The sequence below is a fragment of the Rutidosis leptorrhynchoides genome, chromosome 8 (genome assembly GCF_046630445.1).
Source record: "Rutidosis leptorrhynchoides isolate AG116_Rl617_1_P2 chromosome 8, CSIRO_AGI_Rlap_v1, whole genome shotgun sequence".
In the NCBI taxonomy this organism is placed as follows: Eukaryota; Viridiplantae; Streptophyta; class Magnoliopsida; order Asterales; family Asteraceae; genus Rutidosis; species Rutidosis leptorrhynchoides.
In genome coordinates this window covers 104,614,402-104,636,238 of record NC_092340.1, presented here as the reverse complement: position 1 = coordinate 104,636,238, position 21,837 = coordinate 104,614,402, and the positions used below count along the sequence as shown (strand labels likewise).

General features: G+C 34.0%; 1 protein-coding gene across 1 annotated transcript; it reads right to left on the bottom strand.

The window, feature by feature from the left end:
* Positions 1–7,776: 7,776 nt before the first annotated feature.
* LOC139861178 (mitogen-activated protein kinase kinase kinase 20-like) lies at positions 7,777–8,820 on the bottom strand. Its single transcript, XM_071849473.1, has one exon. It carries the CDS (start codon positions 8,818–8,820, stop codon positions 7,777–7,779), a length of 1,044 nt encoding a protein of 347 aa, XP_071705574.1.
* Positions 8,821–21,837: the final 13,017 nt, after the last annotated feature.

Here is a 21,837-nt window from a genome sequence, read left to right as displayed (position 1 = left end):
ACTGAATACTATGTTCTGTTTCTATTTTCGGCCGAACAAAACCAACACCATCTTGCTCCTGCTCGATCTATTCTGTTTCCTTTCCCCAATTGAACACAAACAGGGATTTAAAACCCAATATCTCATGGGCCTTTTAATTGTTAAAAGGGCTTACCATAGTTGTGGGGCTGCAGTGGCCCATCAGAAATAGTACCGGTCGTTGATTATTTTTTTTGGGCTTGGTCATTTTATTACTTGGGCCACGGATTGCAAGCCATCATTTCTGTGTTATGATTCATGCCCGATGACAACACACACACACACGCACTTGATGTTAAAATAGATGATATCAATCGAGGTGAATAATGATGATGTTGTTAAGAAGATGATAAAACGATGATGAAAGTAATGCACGATGAAGACGTGGATAACGAATAACGAATTAAATATAATGATACATAAAATAATAAAACGATGTAGCATGATGATGATTATGATCCGTTAATGATATATGAAATAACAATAATAATAAAAATGGTTAAGATGATCGGAATGATTAGATGACGAGGTTTGATTATACTAATGATGACGAGATAATGGCATAATGATGTTGAAGATGATCCATAGATGATGATGATTTCGGATGGTATAAATCTTATCACTTATTTATATTATCACTATTATTACTAGTAATACAAGTATTATTATTATTATTACTACTACTACTAATTAAAAACTCGATGGATATAATGTTGGATATAATTATAATTATAATGTTATGAAGACTATGATTCATTTATTTAATATGATTATGAGATGATTATGATTAAGAAAATATAAAGATTTGGTTATGAATATAATTATAATAAAAGTCATGATTTAAGGAATTATTATTATGTATTATTATTATTATTATTAGCATTATAATAATTATTATTATTATTATTATTATTATTATTATTATTATTATTATTATTTTCAAATCTAATTATTATTATTATTATTATCATTATTTTATTATTACAATTATTATTTCTACAAACAAAAGATATTTATATAAAAATATATATTTATATCATAAGTATACTAATATTAGATTTTTAATATATTAACTAATATAACATTATTTATATTAATATAATATTTATTAAAGTATATATATCATATAAGTATCATAACAAATTATAGGAATTAATATAATTATATATAAGGATATTAATCTATATATATTATAAAATATATATAAACTTAGTTGATTAATATTACAATGTGTTAATATATATACTTGATGTAGGTTCGTGAATCTGAGGCCAACCCTGCATTGTTCAGTTCAGTCGTATGCATATTTTTACTACAAAATATCGTATCGTGAGTTTCATTTGCTCCCTTTTTAAATGCTTTTGCAATATATATTTTTGGGACTGAGAATACATGCGCTACTTTTATAACTGTTTTACGAAATAGACACAAGTAATTGAAACTACATTCTATGGTTGAATTATCGAAATTGAATATGCCCTTTTATCATGTCCGAAGTTGTCCCGGAATGATGGCGAATTTATCATGTCCGAAGTTTTCCCGGAATGATGGCGAATTTATAATGTACGAAGTTTTCCCGGAATGATGGCGAATTTATCATGTCCGAAGTTGTCCCGGAATGATGGGAATATTCTATATGCATCTTGTTAAGGTCGATTACCAGGTGTTCAATCCATATGAATGATTTTTGTCTCTATGTATGGGACGTATATTTATGAGAAATGAATATGAAAATCTTGTGGTCTATTAAAATTATGGAAATGATTGATTATGATAACTAATGAACTCACCAACCTTTTGGTTGATACTTTAAAGCATGTTTATTCTCAGGTATGAAAGAAATCTTCCGCTGTGCATTTTCTCATTTTAGAGATATTATTTGAAGTCATTCATGGCATATTTCAAAAGATGTTGCATTCAAGTCGTTGAATTCAACAAGATTATTATTAAGTCATTTATAGTTGGATATGGGATGAAGTGGTATGCATGCCGTCAACTTTCGATGTAATGAAAGTTTGTCTTTTAAAAAAAACAAATGCAATGTTTGTAAAATGTATCATATAGAGGTCAAGTACCTCGCAATGTAATCATATGTTATTGTATTCGTTCTTATGGATTAGGACGGGTCTTTACATCATTGGCCATACATAGTTAAGGAGGATGGGGGCCAACCTCTTTCATGACCCATAACCCCAGTAAAGTGCTTTCTCTGAGGTGAATTCAATAGTTTAGATATCCCCGCACAGATGTTCTCGAAGTAGCTACACTGTACCTCCTTAGGCGGTAGCCGGTAGCCAGTAGCCAGTGGGTAGGAAACCTTGCCCGCCAACTAAAAAAGCGATTGGGAGTGGATTTCAAGTTCGATAGTGTCGAGAAGGTATTAGCCACCGGTGACCGTACTTTCGTAAAAGCACCATTGGGCGGTGGTTCCTCTTCTCTTCTTCCTCTTGAACCTCGAACAAAAAAAAGATCTCGCCATCAGCTCGACTAAAAGTTCCGAATCAAAAAACTCAACTGAACTTTACTTAAGACGAAGGAACCAAGTGCCAAAAAAATGGTTTCTCTTCTAACTATTAGTAATTAAGACTAAAAGTAAGGAAGTCCTTTTCTTGACAAGCTGCTAAAAGATTGAAGTTTCAAACCTGGCGGTATCACCGCTTAGGAAAAACTGCTTGCGTGCGTTCTCTTTCTTTTTCGGATGAAGGTGAGTGAGTAGTAACTAGCGTTATAGGTCGTTAGGTGGCTGGAAGGTTTCCACGAGTAAGTCAGGAATCGATACAATTTGCAAGTAAACCAATCAAAGTAATTGGTAAAGTTTTAAATCCTAAGATAAATACTAAAAATAAGAATAAGGAAGAATTTGAAGGGTTTCTTGAAGGTATGTTTGATAGCAACTAACGCCCAAACAAAGCAAAGCCATGAATATCACCACATGGAACACTAAGGCTGGGTGTTTCAAAATTAAAGGATCAATTTTTCGGCTCTTTATCGACTAACATCTAAACGAAATAAGTGGATTGCAAACATGGGCTTTGTATTTGATTGGCTTTTCTGTTAATCTTGATTGTTATGAAAACAACTAACTCTATTTTTTTAAGTCCTTTCTTAGTAATATAGTTCTTGACCCGTCCAAAGAGGACGAGATTCAATGGTACATTTGGTGGTAGAGGATGTTCGTGTAATGATCTCGTCTAATTTAGTATTAGAGTTTGATTGGTAAAATGCGGTGAGGATCAAACACATTCCCTAAAAAATAGCCATTTTCATGGATTAGCTATTCAAGGAGGAGTGCCAGTTAAAGAACTTATAGGTTTTAGGCATTGTCTAAGAGATGCGACGAATGACAAATATGAATGGTGTGTAGAATATGTAGAGTCGATAGATCACCTTCTTCTTCATTGTTCATGGACTCATAATATTTGAATGACTTTATTTAAATGGTGGAATGTGTCTTGGATTGTGTCTTGGATTATACCATCTTCTATTATTGAATTTTTTTTATCGATTGGTACAACGGGGTGGGAATGCCGGAAAGCTTTGAAGATTAATAGGCCCGGCTACTATTTGGACGATTTGGATTGCTAGAAACGAGTTGGTTTTCAATGGAGTATATGTATGTTGGGCGGTTACCCTGGAAAGGATTAAAGTTAAAGTGTTTTAATGGTTGGTTAATGCAAAGATGTGTGATTCTCATCAATTTTATGTGCGCAGTTCAATGCTTCACTACTACTGTGATAACAAAAGAAGTATATTTGGTTCTGCAACATTTGTATAAAAGATGTTTTGTATTGTTTATGTAATTGTTATAGTTTTTCAAGTAGCATTTGGGCAAGTATTAATGTAAGCCCAGTATGCATTTCAACTTCTTGTAACTTACAATTTTCACATTTGCGTGAAAATTGTTTTTAATTATATTTTCTAGTTTTTTGCAAAATAAAAAAAAATTATATAATTTGTGCGTAGAGGTAATGTAAATATGAATGTAAATATTTAGAGAGTCGTTCAGATATCTAGGCTCGGTTCTTCACACATCGGGGATAGACGAGGACGTGACTCATCGTATTAAGGTAGGTTGGTTGAAGTGGAGAGCAGCAAAAGGGGTCTTGTACGATAAGAAGATACCGCTCAAATTGAAAGGGAAATTTTTCAAGGTGACAATTAGACCTGTCATGTTGTACGGATCAGAATGTTGGCCAATGACGAAGGCCCATGAGAGAAGGATGGAGGTGGCAGAAATGAGAATGCTTAGGTGGACGTGTGGTAAAACCATATTAGATATGATTCCAAATGGTGTGTTTAGGGAAAACCTTGGAGTCAGAAGCATCATCTACAAGCTAAGAGAAGAACGGTTTCGATGGTATGGGCACGTGATGAGGCGACCACATAGTACCCCGGTTAGGAGAGTCGAGGCACTCACGGTTGACGGCGTAAGGAGAAGGGGTAGACCTACTCGTGGGTGGATGGATAGACTAAAGCTCGACATGAGGGAGCTTTTGTTGACCGAGGACATGACTTCAAATAGGAATGCGTGGAGGACTAGAATAAGAATTGTCGAGTAGGGTTGCTTTCTATTATTATTATTATTATTATTATTATTATTATTATTATTATTATTATTATTATTATTATTATTATTATTATCACGATTATTATTATTATTATTATTATTATTATTATTATTATTATTATTATTATGATTATTATTTGTATTATTTGTATTATTACTATTATTACTATTTTCAGTAATTTGTAATTGTATTATTATTACTAGTTCGTTGCCAGTATTATTATTGATTATTACTAGTACTATTATTATTTTTTATATTATTATTACTATTACTATTATTTTTATTATTACGTCTTACTATTACCACTATTATTTACTATTATTATTATATTAATATTATTATTAATATTAATTATTACGGAGTAATATTGTTATTATTAGTTTTATTAATATTAATACTATTACTTCTTCTAGTAACTTTTAATAACTACTATTATTAGTATTATTACTCTTATCTTTACTATCCGTTTTATGTACTATTAGTATTACTAGTAGACGAGTAAGTTTTTTATTTATTTTTTATATGTTTGTGTAGGTATGCATGCATGTTTGTTCGTTTGTATATATGTATGAACGTATGTTTATGGATGTATGTTATGGAGGTATGCTTTTGCATGTTTGTATGCTTATGTAGGTACGTTTGTATGTAGGTATGGATGTATGAATCTAAGTATATATGTAATATGTACGTAGGTAGGTTTGTATGCTTATGTAGGTATGTATGTATGGTTGCATGTATGTATGGATATATGTATGTATGTACGCAGGTAAGTTTCGTATGTATGTATGTATGTATGTATGTATGTAAGTATGTATGTATGTATGTATGTATGTATGTATGTATGTATGTATGTATGTAGATATGCTTATGTACAGATGTATATAGGTATGTATATAGGTGTATGTATTTATGTGTGTGTGGGTGTTTTGGGAATGTTGTGTGATGTGTGTTTCAGGTGTGTTTGTGTTTGTGTGTGTGTGTGTGTGTGTGTGTGTGTGTGTTGGGGGGGGTATGTGGGTTGGTAAGTGTGGGTGTGAGGGGTGGGGTGTGTGTGTGAGTGCGCCTTGCATCGTTCGGTGCATCTTGGGGCCATTATGACGGAGGACGACCTTCTTTGCTTTTGAGCTTAGTTGGTTTTCTTTTAGTTGTGTGGCTTCGGGGATGTCTACCGTAAAGGTGCATGAGTGGTGTTTGGTTTGTTAAGGGTGGTTGGCTCTTTGCTTGCGCAACAACTTCCACCTGGCATGCCGCTCGAGTTATGTTTACAAGGTCTTTTGGCTATATTATTCGAGGCAACAACAAGCGTCGATTTTGTGGCGTCTTGACTGTCGCTTAGAGCCTAAATTAATTTTCAGGCAGGTTTAAATACCCATGGAAATTTGATTTCTACCATTCCCATGGCGTATCATTTTTATTTTTTTTTATTTTTTTTTATTTTATTTTTATTTTTTAAGGCTGGAGGTAGGGATGGCAATGGATCGAATATGGATCGGGTGAGGCCGTATCCATATCCACATCCATTTATTTTTTTTACTTTTCATCCATCTATATCCATATCCGTCGGGTGAAGCGGGTTAATGGATAATTATCCATATCCGTTTAAATTTATTTTATTTTTAACAATTATAAGCGGTGGTTCACTATATACGATCAAAAGTAATATTTTTAATAGTTTATGCGACCGAAAGTCACATTTTACTAATCTATATAACAAATATTCAAAAGATAACCTATTAAACGTGTAAAGATATCGACATGTAAGTTGCTTACTTTTAGTTACATGGAATCACATTTGAACCACCAAAGTACGATAAATACATTTGATTATTTAAACAAAACAAAATATAAGAAGAAAGTTATATTTTTAGAGAAAATATAAAGAAAGATGAATATGAATATAATTAATGAAATATCACTACATAAGTGATACTAATTTGAGTGATAAATTTATATATTCAGTTATTTCGGGTGAAAACGGGTTCATCCATGGATGAATTTTTTTCATCCACATCCATATCCATATCCATTTAGATCGTCCATATCCACGAATAATCGGGTGGATCGGATGGATATCCACTGGATCGGGTATCCATTGTCATCCCTAGCTGGAGGTCCTCACGGAAGCAATCTCTCTACTCCGAGGTAGGGAGAGGGATGACTTTCTCTTCATGTGGGTAGAGATTTTTTCCCGACTCGTGGATAGAGAAACGACTTCTTTTCTATTCTAGGATAGAGGAAGGATTGTCTACATCTCACCTCCCCCATACCTTGCCAGAGGCGAAACTAGAATTTTTTTTACCGGGGGCAAAAAAAAAAAATTTAACCATAGCAATTTTTTTGAACAAAATTTGAATATTTTGGGGCAAAATTTGAAGATTTTGGGACAAAATTTGAAGGTTTTGGGGCAAAATATGTAGGTTTGGGGCAAAAAAAAAAATTCACCGGGGGCAAAGTCGAAAAACCCAAAATTTTTACACTGAAAAAAAATTCACTGGGGGCGGCCGCCCCCTGCCCCCACACACTTTCGCCCCTATACTTCGCATATGCGAGATTGGATATTGTTGTTGTTGTTGTATCATATCTATTATCATCCTACTAAATTAATTACTCAGTATTATTTTGAAGGATTGTAGAATAAAAAATACAATTTGAAAGTTTATAAGTAAAACTAATAACTAATACTACGAAAATATAGTAACTTAATACCGACCACTAATGGAATATCTTATCTTTGCTTCAAACCCAAGTTACATCGCTTGCTTTTCAGACAATACTTGAAATTAAATTAGTTCGGCTTTTTTAAAAAAAACACACTTTTTCAAACATAGTAATTTTCAAATGAATTAGTAGTTCATATTCATCCATAATCAATTATTAACAATAATCATGTAATCATAATAGTTGCAGCAAAATTTGGCTGGTTTAATTCCTTGTTCTTTTTGACACCTTGTTATTTTTGACAAAATTAAATTTCTATTTAGATTAGTAAAACTGGACCCCGTAGATTATAAACAAAATTGAAAAAACTATATGTTTAAAGCATAAAGTATTTCCAATTAATCAAAGGGAAAAATATAGCATCATAGTTCATACTTCATAACACTGCAAAAATCAAATATATTTACACAATCTCTATGTTGTATTTACATCTTGATCCAAAATTTCATAATCCGCTGAAAATTTAGTAGATTCATCTAACATTGATCCAACTACTTCGATCAGACCAATCGAGCCTCACATTATTCGCCAACTCTCTTAACCGACTCCTCGACAACACACATATCTCATCACCATTCCATCCTTCAAATTCCGATTCCGATTCCGATTCCGATTCCACCGGCCAAACCGGGCTCACCGGTTCATCCAATTCCCATTCATGAAAATCAAATGGATTTCTTGGAGAACAATCTGAAGAACAGGTAGTTTGATCTATACCGTTGATAATAAAAGGATGTTCCAAAAGCATCTCAGCCGTCCATCTTTTACTCGAATCTTTCACAAAACATTTTCCCAGAAAATCTTTTCCCGCCTCCGATATTTCCCGGGGTATTTCCGGAATTTCCGCGCCAACTCCAATTTTCATAAAAAGCACGCAAACGTCATCAATACATCCCCACACGGGCTGCCCCGTCAGCATCTCCAAAACCAAACACCCAAACGCCCAAACATCTGACGCCGGTTTTTGCTGACCGCCGTTGACCGTCTCCGGCGCCATATAAAACGGCGTACCTCGTATGTCGTATCTCAACTTCGAATCCTCCGCCGTCTTTCTCGCTAACCCAAAATCGGCAATCTTTACATCATCATTATTAAATACCAATATATTATCCAACTTAATATCACAATGCACAAACCCTTTCTGATGAATAAACTTAATCGCTTTTAAAATCGAACAAGAATAGCGTCTGACGTCATGCTCCGACAACTTTAAATTCTCCGAACTCTTAACTTTGTCCGATAAACATCCGCCGGAAGCATACTCCAACACAACATTATACAATTTCTCACCGTTTTCTACGGTGATACTGTCACCGTAACAATTAATAATCTCTGGGCAATCTTTTAATTCTTTCAATATTTTACATTCCTTAACCAACGAATCAGATTGAGCCACGTCACACGATTTAACCGCTACTAATTCTGGAAAACATGAATTGATCTGATTAATGGGTTTTGCTAAACTAACTTCTGCAAAGGTTCCATGGCCGATTGTTTCACCTCTGACCCACTCCATGGGTTTTTTTTGTTTTCGTAATTTTTGTGTGAACTTTTTGTTTTTTTTTTTTTTTTAAAGTGAATTGGGGGTGAAGTAATATTTGAGATAAGAGTGGTATGTATATATAGGATTGGAAATTGGAAATGGAGATTATTTGACAAATGTAAAAGTTAAACAAAATAAGGAGAATTTAATATTAAATATGGAAACAGAAAGAGCGCGTGACATATGAGGATATTATATTTATTTGGAAACGTGGTTGATATGATTTTTCTGCGCTTTGCAATAAATATTCTTTTTTCCAAGCATATTTTTGGGGCATAAGATATGAAAGTGAAGTTAATATTACGCGATTCCGCCGGGTGTTGTGTGCCGATTTTTCTTGATAATTTTAATAATTGGCAATAAATGTCGACTTTAAATATAGGGTGATGATTCGTACACCACCTATTTTTAGCCATACACCACCAAACATATTTTACAGTGTTGTACTGTACAACCCTGTAATAATAATAATAATTATTATTATTATTATTATTATTATTATTATTATTAAAGGATTTAGATTATTATTATTATTATTATTATTATTATTTATCTTACACAGAGTACACCAACCTCAAATGTTCGTTTAGAGTTTATCTTATACACTAAAACACACCTCAACGAGTTGCCCAATGAAGCACACTACCCGAGTTCAAATCCTGGCTATGCCAAATTGTTCAAAAAGAGAGTATGACTAGAGGGTGCACATAATACGCAATTCACCCTGTACCAGGTCTCGCGTTCGGGGGGCTTGATTACCTGAGGTTTTATCTTTGATGGGGAAGCCAATGTGCTCGTTCATAGGAGGGATCGCTTACCCCAAAAAAAAGATTTTACTGAAAACTATATAAAAACAGACATGAACATAACTTAGTCAAATTTGAGTGTTTTATTACGGAGTATTATTATATTACTGTTTATTAATTAATATTATTATTATAATTATAAATATTACTGTTATTATATAAAAAGCTATTACCAAGACCCGATGGAGCTCCCTTATTGGCTCCAACAATGTTCACTCATCCTATCTTTTTTTTTTCTCCCAAATCCTTCCGCTATTGATCTTGCTCCACCCACCTTTTTCTCCCAATTTCTATCGCCTCCACTGATCAATCCTATATTAATGTTACTTAATTAAGGATTGAGTGCAATAAGATTAAAGAGGTGGAATGGGATGTTGATGATTGTTTTGGGCCCTGATGATCGTCTTTCACTTTAACAATCAAGTGGACCCGGTCTTGATTATTGATTAGCATAATTCACCTTAACACAATGTAAAATCCCTTGGGCAAAGTCACAAGTGAAAATTACAAAGGCTAGAGCAAATGGTGGAGAATCAACAACCTATAAATGAGAGGCCAAGCTCCCTATTTATAGTTTTTAGAATATTCGCGATGTGCGGATTAACTATTATCCGCATTAACTTAGTGGAAGGAAACCGCAATCTTTATTAATGCGCAATCTGATCCGCGAACTTAACTTTCAGCGGATCTTCCAAATCCTTTAAGCATTATTCGCGTAACTTCTGTTTTCGACCTTTAGCACTTAAAATATACATATAAAATGCTATGTATATGATCAAGTCCCCCCAGTTTATTATGGTACATTTTGTATAAAAAATGCAGCATGATAAACTCTAGATAATAAAATTCGCAGTTACTTATTACTGCAACCCGCATTGAATTATTTCGCTATGCCTTTGTTACCGTTAGATCAAACAAAGTTACCGTTTCCAACCGTTTGCGAAAAATATTACCGTTAAATCAACATGATTGGGGCTTAAGCATATCGATTAACATTCTGAACCTCCCTATATATATATCGACATTAGGAATCATAAAATCCTCACCCTTAAATCAAAATACTCCTTATTAATCAATTTCTCAACCAATCTTCCAGTCGTTTAGATTCACACACAACTCCTTTAACTTCAAAATGAGAATCGAGGAAGTCGATAGCAAGATAAACCCAAAAACTCTGATTACCAATTTATTAACGAGCCAGAATCAAAATCAACAACAACCTCTGAAAAGGAAAAGCATCCGATACCAGTTGTTGATTTAACAGCAAAATCCCCACTCACCAAAATAGATTCCGCCAAACGAACATACGAGACACCACCATCGTCTCAAAACAAGAAGTTGAAACAACGCGAAACAACTTTTTTCGAGAACCCGGTGATATACAATTATGATCCAGAGCAACAGATGGGTAAGTCAAAAACATTACCCTCTCAACATAGCCTTAGCACGTACCAATTTTCTTCGCTAATTCGCAAAGTTGTTTTTATTGCAGGTGACACAATCGGTGACTCCAGCTTTCTGAGTTCGAATACCGTGGAGAAGATTACTGAACTGTTCCGCACAACGCCCGACTCCTATGGGGTAAGAGTCGACGGATTGTCAGGGTACACGTGTACCTCCTCTTCTGTGGCGTTAGACCAACGCCAGCAAATGAAATTGGTGATACCGGATGAGCTTCGCCATGAGTTTGCGAAGCTTCCTGCTGCGGAAGCACATAACTGCTTTGTGCAGAAATTCTATATGGCATTCAACTCTGCCTACGACATGATGGGCCGTCAAGAACAATTTTTCAACGTTCTTGAAGTTGAAAAGGCTAATTTTTATGCTGAAAAGGCCAAACTCTCGGATAGTGAAAAGCGATGTTCTGACCTAACTGCGGAAGTCACCGCAGCAAAAGCTGCTATTGAAGATTTAAAGCAACAACTTTCTGCAGCAGCAGATAAAGAAAACAACTTGCAGACAACCAACAAAGCTTTAGCGGAAGATGTTGCAAAACTAACATCGGAGCGAGACAACGCTCTAGCCGCTAAATCCTCCGCAGAGCTAGAATTTACAAAGCTTCGCAAACATCTGCCTGAGTTGTCAAGAAAAGTGCTTAACTCCCTTCCTGTTTTCAAAAAATTTTCCACATACGCTGCCGCAATGCAGCTGTGTGAAAGGGTGGAGTTTATGGATCAGGTTGCCACCAGCTGCCACCTGCCAGAGCCGTTACCAACTGATATAACGGACCGCTTATGCTCTGTGGCAGACGCTCAAGCAGCGTTTGTTGTTGCCAAAGAAAATATAGTCGAAATTCCTATCCCCAAAATTATCGCGATAAGCGAGCAAGATGATGCCACTGCATATGACATCATCAAACTTAACTTATCAAAAGAATAAGGATGTAATTCGATGTATGTAATATTAGCGCGCAACTACCTCTGCGTTTTAATAATAAAGTTTCATTGTTTTTCTAAGTACTTTTATTTATATAGCACTTTATCATGAATATTCATAACATAGACTTGCCCTTTGCAATTTCCAACTTTTATTATCGTGCACATAATAAGTATGTACTTTTGCGAAACAATCTGCATTTGTATATATTTATACATTATGAATCTTCCAAGTCCGCTGAAATGATCCTTAGGTAATTATTAGCATTGCGAAGAATCCAAGTATGGCAAAATCAAATACTTAGGAAATTAATATCCTTTCGCAATATTTTAGTTTCTACGTGAGCGGGCAATGTCATCACTACGCGACTTAGCCTTCGCGAATCATGAACTGTAAATATGCCGCAAAGTTTTATTAAGTTTAACAATATAAGTGGGCTTTTCTATCACTTATGCAATTCGCATGTTCATTTATTGTATTTTTACATGTGTGATCAAGACTTGCGAAAATAAAAAACACATAGAAAAATAGCAACTGCATTCTTTTATTTCATTACATTTTGAACACATATATGCGTTGTTTAACACATTATACTTAAAAATTTATGCGTAATATCATTTCAACAAAACAGCATGCCACGCATTGGGAAGATTTCGCCCTTCAATGTCTGCGAGTTTGTATGAACCTGCCTCGTTAATAGCAACAACTTGATAAGGACCCTCCCAATTAGGTCCTAGCTTACCAAGTTTTTCTGCTCGACTCACGTTATTTCGCAGTACCATTCGCCTACATCAAAGGACAATGCGCGCACTCTTTTGTTGTAATACTTAGCGATTTTCTGTTTGTTATTTGCTTCTCTGATAGTAGCCATTAACCTGCGCTCTTCTGTTAAATTCAAGTTTTCACATAAAGCCTCAGTATTTGCTTCTTCATCGAAGTTAGAAACTCGATGTGTTGGCACAAGAATTTCAGCGGGTATTACTCCCTCAAAGCCATATACCAAACTAAAAGGTGTTTCACCCGTACTTTTCTTGAAAGTAGTACGATGCGCCCATAAAACGTTGGGTAACTCATCTACCCAACCAGTGCGATTTTCATATAAGCGCTTTTTGATTCCACATACAATGTCACGATTAGTTACTTCACACAAGCCATTAGCTTGCGGATGCGCAACCAACGTAAATTTCTGGATTATATTCAAATCAGTGCACCATGTTTTGAACGGGTCTTTCGCTATTTGAGCCCCATTATCGCTAACCAACTCCCGCGGAATGCCAAACCTGCACATGATATATTCCCAACCAAAATTACGCACTTGCACTCCAATGATAGTGCGAACTGCCTTCGCCTCAACCCATTTTGTAAAATATTCGACTGCTACAATTAAAAATTTAACATTGCCATGACCTGTGGGAAATGGTCCCACAATGTCAATAGCCCATTTGTGAAATGGCCATGGCGAGTTGACAGGGATCATATCGTGTCTTGGCATCCTATTCTGCGGCACATGCCTTGGGCAACTCTTGCAACGCTTAAGAATCTTTTTCAAATTATGAACTGCCATTTCTGAAGCATTTTTGCAGATTTTCGCTTTCTTCCCCTCTTTTGAGGATTTTCTTGCATAACAACAACAGTATCACAAATGTTCCCAGTACTGCTCGTCATTTTAACGAATAATCCCAATGTCGCAAATTTCAAACGTGTTTACCGGTAAATCATCAAAACAATACACGATTAAAATTAAACACGCAATTTTATCGTTCGATAGCACAAAACAAAACATTTAGAGTTTAATTTTGAATGTGTCCCACGGATGGCGCCAATTGATCAATCCTATATTAATGTTACCTAATTAAGGATTGAGTGCAATAAGATTAAAGAGGTGGAATGGGATGTTGATGATTGTTTTGGGCCTTGATGATCGTCTTTCACTTTAGCAATCAAGTGATCAACCACTCCTACCCGGTCTTGATTATTGATTAGCATAATTCACCTTAACACAATGTAAAATCCATTGGGCAAAGTCACAAGTGAAAATTACAAAGGCTAGAGCAAATGGTGGAGAATCAACAACCTATAAATGAGAAGTCAAGCTCCCTATTTATAGTTTTTAGAATATTCGCGGTGTGCTTGATGTTGTAGCGTGAGGGTACGAAATAGTATTATTTTTAATACAAAATACTACAAAATATGACACAAGTTTTATTAATTTACGGATGGATATACTTAAACCTTGCTACAACACTTATAGGCAGTGTACCTAATCGTACAGTAGTGTAGTTTTTAGTAAGTCCGGTTCGTTCCACAGGGAAATCTTTAAACAAAGCTCAACGCTATATTAGTTTACTTTTATAAAAATACAAATATATATATAAGTGATATTATTATTATAAAGGGGGGTTTTTACCGTTTAATGACCGGCTTGTCGATTTTAAAACTTTAGTCGCAGTTAAAACCTAATGTAAAATATAAAATAAATACAAGACTTTAAATTAAAGCGTAAAGTAAATAACGATAATGAAATTGCGAATAATAAAAGTGCGATAAAATAAACTTGCGATAATTAAAAAGTACGATAATTAAAAGTGCGATAAAATAAAATAAATAAAAGTGCGATAATTAGAAGTGCAATTAAATATAAAATAAAGGAAATTAAATATGAAATAAAAGAATTATGCTTATTTAAACTTCCGTAATCATGATGTTTAACGTGTTGATTTTAGTTTTATGCCCTTGGGTTAATTGTCCTTTGTCCTGGATTATTCAATATGTCCGTCTGGTTTTTGTCCATAACAGTCCATCAGTCATAAATATAAATTGCAAGTGTCCTTGACAAATTATTATTATACCCGAAGTTAAATATTCCAACTAATTGGGGATTCGAATTTGTAACAAGGTTTTAATACTTTGTTTAATGAATACACCAGGTTATCGACTGCGTGTAAACCAAGGTTTTACTACTTTGTTAACAATTACACCAATTACCCTTGAATGTAATTTCACCCCTGTTTTAATTATTCTAGTAGCTATTAATCCATTCCCGTGTCCGGTTAAATGAACGATTATTCGTACATATAAATACCCCGCCCATCGTGTCCGATCGAGTGTATATGGTAATTTATAGGGACGCCCAATTGTAAATCTTTATATTAACATTAACAAACTTTCATTTAGTTAAACAAATATAAAGCCCATTAATAGCCCATAGTCTAATTTCCACAAGTGTCGTTCTTTTGTCCAAACCCCAATTATGGTACAAAGCCCAATTACCCAATTTTAGTAATTAGCCCAACATCATGATTACTTCGTTTTAAATAAGCATAATAATAACTTAGCTACGAGACATTAATGTAAAAAGGTTGAACATAACTTACAATGATTAAAAATAGCGTAGCGTTACACGGACAGAATTTCGACTTACACCCTTACAACATTCGCTAACATACCCTTATTATTAGAATTAAAATTAAAATTAAAATATAAATTATATAAATATATTTACGTATGAAGAGGAAGGAAAAAGATATGTTGATATTTGATCAGAATTTGGTTGGCTTTATAGCCAGAGTTGAAAATTAGGGCTCCGCGACTCGCGGCAAAATGCCCTTAAAACTCCGCGAGTCGCGGAGATATATTTACAACTCACACCCTTGGAGTTTCTTGCTGCCGACGGTTTTTAATATATATATATAATATATATATAATTAATATAATTAATTATATATTATATTATATTTATATACATAGTTAACTTGTAATTTTTAGTCCGTTGCGTCGAGCGTTAAGAGTTGACTCTGGTCCCGGTTCCGGATTTTCGAACGTCCTCGCGTACAATTTAATATCTTGTACTTTGCGTTTTGAATCTTGTACTTCTGTAATTTCGAGACGTTTCTTATCAATAATTGGAACCTTTTTTATTGTCTTTTGTTCTTTTGAGCTTTTTGGTCGTTTGCGTCTTCAATTCGTCGAATCTGTCTTTTGTCTTCACCTTTTATTTATTTAAACAAATATCACTTGTAAATAGAACAATTGCAACTAAAAGCTTGTCTTTCTTGAGGAATAATGCTATGAAATATATGTTCGTTTTTAGCATTATCAAATATTCCCACACTTGAGCGTTGCTTGTCCTCAAGCAATATTGTCTTGAAATACTAGAATCACTTCTTTATTCTTCACACTTTGTACATCAGTGATTTCTATATGGCGGTATAAACAATGGTAGTAACGATATGGTTTACAGTCCCACATGACTATAAAAATTTAGATCCATTAAGGAAATTGGATCTTTATGAAAACATTTGATCTTTTGAAAATTAAATCTAGTTTTTACCCTAGATAAGTTTTTCGGAATAACCCTTTACCGGTGTTTGCAAAATATTTTTGTGGGTTTGGTGGGTTTCAGATTTGAAAATTTTAGCTCAAAACTTGCGGTTTTGTGTCACCCACTTGCTAACCTTGTATTTGGAAAGCAACACGTCCAGTTTACTTGTTCCGTATATTACCTTTCGGCAAACTACCGTCCGGTTGTAAAGGAAAGCGTTGAACAAGCAACTGTTTAAGGCAATGTCCCGTGACATGCTTTTGATTATGGTCTATAACGTGTCGGACGCAATTACTATCCTTGGTAGGAGCAATAGTAAAGCTCACCCTTATAATTTTTCGGTCTGGCACAAGGTCCTGTCTTTGACCATGCTATGCAACCACCGTTCTTACGGTTGACACCCGATTTAGTTCAGGTGACCTAATGAATTCCAGGTGAATTCCTAGGATTTTACGTTCAATGGTAATGAACGCATTGAAAATAGGGTTTTCAGAAAACAAATCGGTTTATAATTTTGATCAAAATATTTTCTCGTTTAAGCTCGAGTTTAGATATCATTGAATTCCATGAGTTTGTAATTCTCAATCTTTAAGGTCAATCTCTAGGATTGAGTAATATCAGTCTTAAAAGCTGATTTTTAATCTTTAAGGAGATTATCCTTTCTGGGGATCTGATTCATTAGTCTTATCCAGCTAATTTGCACGGTGCCTCCCCATTGTACGAGATAAATCCTTCTCATGGTTAGGATAAATCTGACCACTTGGCGACCCTGTTTAATGCTGAGGTCCGCGGATTTCCTGCTGATTTTAGAGATGACTTTTCTAGATTTTTCGTCAACCTACAGCTGGTCTGGACGACAACTTCTTGACCTAAATCAAGAAGTGCGTGTCTTTTTCGGAAGACTTTACTTCCTTTTAATGATGGAATTGATTCATCGTGTAGATCCATCTCTTCTTTTCTTTCATCGGGTAAAACAGTTTAGTTTAGTCCAAAGCAAAAGTATTTTCAGTTATTTGTTACAGATATATGTGACATATGTTTAAAATAACTTGGTAATTTTTCCCACACTTGGCTTTTATTTTCCTTTTTATCGTCCTCTATTCCATTTTAAATGAATTTTAACATTTTAGTTTGTTTCTCAATTTATGTCCTTTCCGAGGTAACAATAATTTCGGTGTTAAAACCTAGTTTTATCGTTCATAAATATGTATAAACATGATTTTAATTCATTTAATTGAAAATTTTGAAAAATTTTTACTAGAATTGGGTAGTCAGTATATAAGACTAGGGCTGTTCTTTTTTATCAGAGAGCACTAGATTCTAATACAACTACTGCTTTACTAGTATTTTTAATGGTAACAAAGTGTATAAAGTAAAAAATTTTAAAATCCGAAAGAATTTAACCCCTTCCCACACTTAAGATCTTGCAATGCCCTCATTTGCAAGAAATCAGTAACAATTTAAATTATTGAGGGTGATTTGTGTGAAAATGATTAAATTTTTACCAAAGTTTCCAAATATATTGGCGTTTGTTTGCTGAATGATAAATGGTGCACATCATTTGTTCATCCCGTCTTGTTGTTATTTCACATATATTTTGCATCTTGTCGTCAAAATTAGTTGCTTTTGCTGAACTTAATGCCAGTCTTTGAAAATGCGTTGTTTTACCCTGTTGTGTACATAAGATAAACTGCAAACATATATACATATTTTTGAAGTTTGGTTTATTACCCCACATTCAAAAATTATTAAAATCTAAGAATAAAAGTTAGATAATTATAAAAATGATTACAATATTAACAAAAATATTAAATGTATCAATAATTACAAATTACAAAATAATAAAAAAATAATAAGTAAACTAAGGATGATATTGGTACCAATAGGGGTTCCACGCATAACCATAAGTGCTATAGAATGCTTCGGCAGGGTCATACGTAGGATATGGTGGCTGCATCTCTATCGACCAAGGAGGGAAGACGGGTTTCGGTGTAGGAATATAGTTTCTACCTATATGTTGGCAATGCGCTATGATCTGGTTCTGATGAACTTGCCAATCTTCAAATGCTCTCTGTCTAGCATTTTCGTATTCCTGAGAAGCTATAAACCTATGCATTTCTTGCATCTCATTCCCCCCTCCTACATTACCTTGTTCCTGGTTTCTCTCTACCTGTGGATGTCTACCATTGTATCGTACTGCGGCGTTATTTCGCCGCTTCAAAACTTTCGCACCATGGTATACATTTAAACCTATAGTGTCGCGGGGTTCCGGCTCTTCTACTAATAATCCCCCCCGACTTATATCCACACCGAGATATTCACCAATCAAAGTAATAAAAATACCACCTCCTATTATGCTATGTGGACGCATCCCCCGAACCATAGCTAATAAATAATAACCCACACAATATGGTATACTTACAGCGCTGTGTGGGTCTCGAATACACATATGGTAAAACAAATCCTGTTCATTTACTTTTTCTTTGTTTTTACCCCTTTGTGTAATCGAATTAGCTAAAAACCTATGTATTACTCTTAATTCGGCTCTATCTATATCCAAATAAGAGTAGTTTCCCCCTTTGAAACGGTGATGGCTTGTCATTTGACTCCACACACCGTGTGTATCAAAATTCTCATCTATCTTTCTACCGTTTAGTATCAATCCTCTACAATCGGCAGACGCTAACTCCTCAGGCGTATATATACGTAAAGCCTGAGCCATGTCTAGTAAAGACATGTGGCGCATCGAACCGCCTAACAAAAATCTAATAAAAGAACGATCGGTTAAACTAGCTACCCGATCATTCAACTCTATACTACATAACAGCTCTTCACACCATACTTTATATACAGGTCTGCGTATGGTGAATAAACATATCCAGTCATTAAAAGAAGAATTACCATACCTCTGTACCAGTAATTCCCTAATTGGCCCGGCCAATTCTACAGCTTCTAAGGGTCCCCATTCTATGACCCTCGGTACCTCAACAACCTTGGAATGAAGAGTATGCAAACCCCGTTGATATTTTGGATAATCTATCCAAAGTCTGTCAAATCTCAGGTTCGGGTGCAACTGTTCCAAGTGCATATCTGAAAAGGTCATGACTGGATGAGGTACATCCTGCTTGTAGTAGTTATCTACCTCCTGTTGTTCCAAGTTCTCAGCAGGAGCATGGCGGCCTTGGGATGAAGATTCACCCCTTTCATTCTGCAAAACACATCAAACACAAATTTTGTGCATCCAAATATGCATTAGTGTCAGCAAAATCATCAATCAAAATAATTACAATGACATTATCAATTTATATCAAACTTAAGCTTATTTTCACATTTTTATCAAATCTACACTTTTTCAAATAAGCATATACGAAAATTTTCGCCAAGTTCATAAGCATTCAACTCAAATAACATGTCAAAATAATCATTACTAGCAAATAAACAAGTCTCAAATGGCATTATCTTTCAAAAATCAAGTTCATGAATTTTGGACTTGAAAAAGTCCACTTTAATTCTCAAAATCATGTTTAGGCTCAAAGTTTGGATCATTTAACTACCTAGACATGTTACACTACTCAATTTAGCAACAATTCATGACAAAAATCGGCCATAACCTGTTTATATCAAAAAGCCCCAAATTGCTCAAGAACACAAACCCTAGATTATTCAAAATTTGAAGTTTAAGGCTTCTAATCATGTTAAACAGCATCAATCTAGGTTATACAAGCATAATACATAAACAATTTAAGTCTAATTACACTAAAAAGCATCAAAATCAAATTGGGAAAAAAATAGCTCAAGAACACTAAAATTCGAATTAAATGGTGTTTAGGTGTAGAAATTTACCGTTTTTCTTGAGTAGTTCTTAGATATCATCCTTCTCAACATGATTTTAGCAAAAAATTTGGTGATTAACGGTTAAAAATTGAGATTTTTGGAGGTGATTTTCGGGTTTTTCGGGGTCTTTTTTCGCAGTATTTGGGTGTTTATGTGTGTGGGTGAGTGAACTGATCGTTCAGCTCTTTTATTTTTTTTTTTTTTTTTGATCCCTCCGCGAGTCGCGGAGGTTTTGTACTTCAAACTCCGCGAGTCACGGAGTTTACCCTTTTTTTTTTTTTTTTTTTTTTTATAATCTTTAACTTATAAAACAATTAAGAAATTAATTTTAAAATTTTGTTTCCCTTGTTATTTAGGACGAGGTCGTTTCGGATCGATGTCCTAGTCCGTCCCTCGACAAAATTTTAAAATTTGTCTTTTTGTAGCGATTGTTTTAAAAGCTAAGATTTTTGGGGTTTTTAATGTTTTTGGCATACTTTAAATTAACAAGATTAAAAATAATGATAATAAAAGTTCTCGTCCCTCCCTCGGGTAAAGCAATTTCGGTTCAAAGACCTAGTCTTCAACTTACGACGAATTTTAAAAATCATATTCTTAACTTAATGAGATAAAGTAAATTTTTGTTTTTAAATTCACACAACATAAATATAAAATTCAAAATTAATATTAAAAATTCACACCAAACTCAAAATTTAAAATGCATAAAATTAAAAATTAATATTTTAAAATTTAAAAATTCACACCAAACTTAATTTAAAAATTTATAAATTCATATCAAACTTATATTAATTTTTCAAATATTTACAATTTTAAATATATTGTTTTTACAAAGTTTACAATATTAATTTAAGATTTAAATATTAATTTTAAAAACATGGTAAAAATAAAAATCTTTTTGTCTTTTTATCCCACTTTTAATCAATCAAATATTATCAAAAATATGCGCCCCTCTTTTTGGTAAAGTAATTTCGGTTCCAAGACCTAATTTAACTCATGACGAATTTTTGAAATATTTTGGGTTGATTGATTAAAGATATTTATACCTTAAGAATAAACGTTAAATTTCGCAGTGATGTAATAAATTTTTGAATGATATCAATAATTTCGGTCGCCAAACCTAATTTTATTTAATACCAATTTAATACTTTTTAGCGAACAAATTAGCGTTTATTATCAAAAGGTTAAAAATAAAAATAAAATAAAAACTGTACAGACATACCTGTGAAATAGATTTCTTAGTTATATGATCTATTATATTCATAAGATAGTCGGTTTAATTGGTTTTCCATGGCTGCATAGGCGTAACTTCGAGCATTCATTGTCTTTTCTTCTAAACATATGAACGGTCCGTCTCTGCATAAAGTAACAAATTCGGTATTTGAATAGGTTTGATTATTTGAACATTTACCTCCATGTGACCATTTTCCGCATTTGTGACATCGTTCTAGGTGTCGTGCTCTTCTTTTCGCTGCGGATTTTGATTTTCCTTTACCAAATTGTAACTTATTATCTTCGCATCTGGATCCTTTTCTAACTCCGTCCATTCTTTCTCTGATTACTGATACTAATTCACTCGGTAGTATGTCATTATTTCTTTTAGTGATCAAAGCGTGTAGCATTAGACCATGGTTTAGTTCACAGGCAGTCTTCATT